At 43.2% G+C, this 6,000-nt stretch overlaps 1 protein-coding gene across 10 annotated transcripts in view; it reads right to left on the minus strand.

The window, feature by feature from the left end:
* The window catches only part of KPNA3 (karyopherin subunit alpha 3), a 126,927-nt gene extending 121,181 nt beyond the window's left edge, over positions 1-5,746 (minus strand). For 5 of the 10 annotated variants that reach the window (XM_036301830.1, XM_036301826.1, XM_036301824.1 and 2 more), the window contains exon 1: positions 5,560-5,703. Coding sequence is in view for 2 of the 10 variants with exons in the window: in XM_036301821.1 (XP_036157714.1) it covers positions 5,560-5,628 (69 nt within the window). In the remaining 8 variants the exon portion in view is untranslated. Of the gene's footprint in view, positions 1-5,559 lie in introns of all 10 variants that reach the window. The other 5 variants (XM_036301821.1, XM_036301820.1, XM_036301831.1 and 2 more) reach the window with 5 other exon arrangements.
* Between the last annotated feature and the right edge of the window lie 254 nt (positions 5,747-6,000).

Below are 6,000 nucleotides of genomic sequence, written 5' to 3' on the forward strand. Positions count from 1 at the left end.
TTTCATGTTCTGCAAAATCAGGAATAAAGAGAAAATACATAAGAGAAAATACAAAAGACAGCTGTGGCAATAAGCACCTTTAGATGGAACATATGGTTAAATGAAGCCAAGAGGTAGAACACGAGTGAATGGGCAATGTGTTCATACTGCTGGGCTTGCTGTGTGCAACTGTGTGTTCCTGTACTTCAACTGTTTGTGTTCAAGCGCTCTTACTTGGTTGGGAGTGCTAAACAATCAATGTGCTGGTAAGAATCAAATAGGAACCAAAATGAATTTTGCATTAACCAACATCATTCCTCTTAACCATTCAAGTATGAATTGGTTCATGTTACAGAAATACATCACAGCAGGAAAGTCTGTCAAAGGAGAGCTTGGCAACAATATCACTCACTGCCATGAAATCAACACCCAAAAAATTAATATCTTAGAACAATAGTGTGCTTTTCACTCCCAAATGTAGAGTGTTTTCAAGTATACTATCTAGTTTCTCTTCTCAAAGAATATTTATTAAATTTTATATACTGGTCACTAACATCAGTCACAGCCCAAGGTCCCTATCCTCAGTGAGCTTAACAGTGCCCACATACTTTTAAAAAATTTGTTGTACGTCACAGCAATTTATCCCAAAGAGGCAAAGGAAAATTTACTGAGGAAATTATTAGAGAGAAGGAAAAGAAAAGGAACTAATAATAATAGGTATGTTATTAGTCAACCAGGAAAGGTCCTATGGGGAACTTAAGAGTTGTGAACTAGAATGGCATGATGTGGCAGAATTGTGATCTTGGTGTTCCAGAGATATATGAGGGAATCTGAGTTTGCCAGAGTGAGCCCCACTAAAGAGATGGCAAAAGAAGGTATATAGGTGAATAGCATGTACAGAGGCATGGAGAGGAAACTGTGCTGGTTACTTCACCATCTCAAATACTACTAGTATATCATGGTTGGCACAAAGGAGCTATAAGGAAAAGTGGTAGGGGTAGGTGAGGTAGAAAAAATAGGGCCTTTTGTGGAATTATGTGTGGCATGCTAAGGACTTTTAATTTTATCCTGAAGGCAATGGGAATAATCTTACCAGGAAAATTACGCAAAGAAAGATCAATCCACAAGATACACTGAGGCAGGAAGATATCAGAGGCAAGAAAACCAGGTGTACTATCACACTTTTATGAGTGAGAATGACAGGGGCTAAATTAGGGCAGTGGTAGTAAGGTTGGCAATAAAAGTAAAAATACGAGGGCTAGTCAGATGACTAATTCAGAAAAGTGAAGGAAGGGAGTCAAGGATAAAGTTTTAAGCTTGAACTATTAGATAGTACCCTCTACCAACAGAGGTTCCAGAGAGAGAAGCAGGTTTGCTAGTGCTAGTTGAATCTGCAAATGAGAAAATATATACATATATATACAGCTAGTATTAGAAACTATAGGATAAAGTTTATGTGTTAAGCCCAAGAAAATGGGTTACTATTTTTCATTGAAACCAACCAACTGGCTCCTAACTAATAAGGAACGTTTGCAAGAGTAAAAAGAAAAAAAAAAGCAAATAAATCAAATGATAAATAGGATGTCAAACATTTTTATTAGCAAGGTTTTAAAATGCCAAAATTGGAATTTCTGTGATATATTCAAACTTTCTTACATATTTTCTCCTTAAATTAACTTTCACATAGGTCAAGTCTTAGGTTCCACTCAATGGAGAGACAGTTTAACACAGTGAGCAAGAGTTCTGACTTTAGTGTCATGCTACTTCACTTTAAGTCTAGGCTCTGCTACTTACTACCCTGTGATTTAGGGCTAGTTACTTAAGAATTGCAGGCCTCAAGTTTCCTTCTAAATGTAAATAACAATAGTATATACTTCAGAGGATTGTTGCGAAGACTAAACACAATAACACATATAAAGCACTTGGTGTAGGTGCATTGTAAACAGTCAATAAATGTTAAGATTTTAAAAATTATTATTATTTATCATTACTTATGAAAATATCACATCCTTGTATACACAGGTAAAAGAAAGAAAAAGTTGACCTAGATGGTGGTTATCTAAATGTGTGAGTTACAAGTGAATACTTAGTCTTAAATGGAACACTTGTTTTGTGTACTTTTCTATAAATATATTTTAAAGTTTAAATATTTTTTAAAAAAGAAAAAAGCCTAAGAACCAATGCCTTACATGAAAATGTCTGGTATTAAAATGCACATTCCAGACCAAATAAAAGTAATTATTTTCACTATGTGTTTCCTAGTTTTAGCTACAAAATCCATTCTCCCTATCCAAGTTTCAAACTGCTATCAGTGATAATTACTCCCTCCCCTATAAAGTTCAGGATAATCTTTATTCTCTTCATCTTCTGTGCACTTTACACAGAAGAGGAAGAGACAGGAGAAACAGTAGGAGGAGATGCAAATCTTCATTCCATATTATGACCATGACCATCCCCCACCTCAATATTTTAGAAAATTCCTCATTGTATTCAGGATAACAGCACTATGACTCCAGAATTCTTGATATGACTGCACCACTTTTTCCCATTGTTCTAATCATATTATACCCTCTACTCTAAAATAAATTCCTTCAGATCTCCCTATCAAGAAGTTTCTAAGCAGCTCTTTGCCACAGACATATTCTCAGACCACCAGTCTCATCTCTTCACTCTCTTCTTTTTTCACCTGAACTATCTAATAGTTCAACAGATCTTTATTCACTAATTTCTCATGTGCCCTGTGCAAGTTTAGGGCATATTTCCTACAAAAGTCACCAACCTCTCTTCTATGAAGCCATTCCTGAGTGAATGAAATTACCTTTCCCCACTCACAACTCCTTGGTATAACTCTACATTTTTATTTTCTTTAGAAAATATGTCTTTTATTCTTGCACCTAGCATCTTTTTTTGTATATCAGCTCGTTGTATTATTTACAATGCTTTATCTTTCGTCTATGCTATACATGAAAAAGTAGGAATGATATCTCATCAAAGCGTATTTCACTATTTTGAAACAAGCCTGATAATCTCAACTACTTAGTCATGGAGCTACAGTATAGTATGTTTTGAATGTAATATAATTTCTAATGGATAAGACTAAATTAGATATGGTGTCTAGTTTAGTTATACCTAAATTCACAATAAAGGCATTTGATCAGATCTGACTCCAGATTACCCTATAGTCACATCTCCAGCACTCCCTTCTCTCTCAGCAGTCTTACTACAATCTCCCAGGACACTTCAATTACTGTTTCCTTAAGTCTGGAATGCTTCTTGTTGGCCCTCTCCCTTTCCGGGCCAACATCCTTTCACTGTTCAGGATCTACTCACTTCCATTCATCCACTAGGAATCAACTAGAACATCTCCCTGGACCATTCAGCTCCAAGTTAGGTTCTTATGCATTCTCAGAATACACATATTGATGAACTGCATTGTAATTATCAGTTTACTTTTCTATCACTCCTACTGAACTGTAAACTCCTTGAGATACAGGCTCAATTTTATTCCCTTTTCCTTCCCCAAGACTTGACATTGTTAGATACCCAAGACAATTAGTGAATGAATGTCCACACTCTGTGACCTTGTGCAGGGTGCATACTTACTTGAGTTTCCCCATCTAAAGTAATTTCATCCTGTAAAGTGGGAATAATGCTATACCTAGCTCATAAAGTTGTTATAAGGATTAAATGAGGTATCATAAAGCCTTAGTATAGTGTCTACCACATAGAACTACCATTTGAATACCTGTTATTTCATGCCTTAGTTACCCTAATGTATGTATCCTGGGAAATGTAATGTTGTTGTGACTAATATTTTCAGACTGAAAGGCTTAGTTAGCAGTCATTAATCTAGAAGTCACTGGTTACATTCTGGTCATCAGTAAGTATGTATTATGTATCTATTATGTGCAGGAGTTTTTACAAGGTATCACTGAGCTCCCAGAACAAAGTAGGGGCAAATAATAAGACAAAAACCTGTCTCAATATTCAAGAAGAAAGAGTTCTGTATAAACAATATGGGTATTTTTCAAACTATGTAAGTTTTGCTTTATAATAGGGGTAAGCTTCAAGAACAATTACGGACAGAGAAAGTTCAAAATTAATTCCTATCATCAAGTGGACCAATAACAGGAGGCAGTTTCAAAATTTCTTGCTGCTATTCATAACTGTCCTTTTGCTTAGGAGTATTTCTCACAAAAGTAACAACCATGACCAGGACAGAGACAGATGACCTATATTTGTCTCATTCAAATGTGAATTCCACAGTATTTCCTTAGTTGTTTTCCAATTAGTATGAAAATTTATAGCTCTGAAAAATGGCCTGAGTTTTGCCTGTTTTCTACACTAAATGGTATATTTCCTTCTTTAAGAGAGAATAAAATGCATTTCTTATTCACACTGGCCCTTAGCAAGAATGACAAAACTGCAAATCATGTCACCTAGTATTAGAAAAGGAGGCTGTGGACTTAAAACTACTTCCCCCCTAACAAATCCGGAGGTCACAGTCCCAATGAAGTTTGTGCATTATATTACATTGCTTCTAGTAGCTGCAAAGAGACCTCTAGCGCTGCCTTAATAAATCGAGTTTGCAAATAGTACCTGCTTATGTCACCTGAATGAGACAATGGCAACATGCTGTGTAGCAACGAACTGAGTGACCACATTAATGTTTACAGTTTTGTAACCACATCGAAATTCTACCAGCTTGGAGCAAGAGGCATATCCAAGGCCGTATAAACCTATGTATTCCATTTATTCCAGTAAAACATGTCAAAGAAATAATCCTACGTGCACCCCCATTACAAACAAGAAATGCTAAGAAAACAGGTCCTGTGAACGGGGGTCGGAACAATGTCTCTTCTAAAGCCTCAACACAATAGATGGCCAACTATTGTCCACCTTCAGCTTGCTCCAAATGCCAGCAGTCACAGGAGCATGAGCTGGAACAGCTCAGCACGACTGGTCCAAAGGACAGCTCTGGAATAGAAGAAAATGGTCCTGGCGCATCCTCCCCTCCCCCGCCCCCCACCCTCAAACCAGTCAGCTACCCGGCTGGTCCCCACCCCCCGCTGCGGGCGCCGCCGCCCGCCTGGGCCCAGCTCGCAGAAGGTAGGCGCGGGGACCCGCAGAGCCGAGGCTCCATGTGCGGCAGCGCGGGAGGCAGCGAGGGGGCTGCGCCGGCGGGAGGGAGCGCCGGCCACGGGCGCGAGCCGCGGCCACCCCCTCGGCGGAGCGGCTGACCGACCCGCGCGGCAGCATCCCGGACCCGCGAGGCCCCAGCCGGCGGACCCGCCTCAGCTCCACATCCCTTCCTCGCGGACAGCAGGCCGCGCCCGCATGACGGGGCCGAAAACCACGGCATTTCCCGGCCCGCGCGCCCGCGGCTCCGGAGGGGAGGCTGCAGCCGGTCCCCGTGCCGGCGCCTGCTCCGCCCAGCCCTGGGCCCGGTGACGGGAGGCGGCGGCCAACTCTGACCCACCGCGAGCCGGCGAGCGCTCTCCCGGCGCCGGCCCCCCGCCCTTCCCCGCCGCCGCGGGGCCGGCGCGGCCAGGCGGACCCAGATCGAGGGAGTGCACTCACTTCCACATCGCGGCCCTTGTTCTTAAAGCTCTTGATGCGGTGGTTCTCCAGGCCAGGGTTCTCGGCCATGGCTGCGCGCGGCTCCGGCGGCGGCTACTCCTGCGGCGGCGGCGGCGGCGAGTCTCGGTGCGGGAGGGGGAGGTGGAGGAGCGCGGGAGGGGAAGGGGGAAGGGGAGGGGGGAGGAGAGCACGTTCCGTGACGCCTCCGAGCGCGAGGTGGCAGCAGCGCCAGGGCCGGCGCAGGCCGACTGCCGGGTGGGGCGGGGCAGGGCGGGACCGGCGCTGAGAAACCGAGCGCGCCTCGGGAGGCTGCTGTCACGTGCCCGGGGCGGCTCCAGGGCCTGGACGCTTTCCTGGCAGGATGTGCCTGGCCTTACGGGGTGACCCCAACCCGCCGCCCCAGGGCCTCGGTTCTGCTAGTTATGGCCCAGCAATGGAGCC

Source organism: Myotis myotis, unplaced genomic scaffold (genome assembly GCF_014108235.1).
Source record: "Myotis myotis isolate mMyoMyo1 unplaced genomic scaffold, mMyoMyo1.p scaffold_m19_p_3, whole genome shotgun sequence".
In the NCBI taxonomy this organism is placed as follows: domain Eukaryota; kingdom Metazoa; phylum Chordata; class Mammalia; order Chiroptera; family Vespertilionidae; genus Myotis; species Myotis myotis.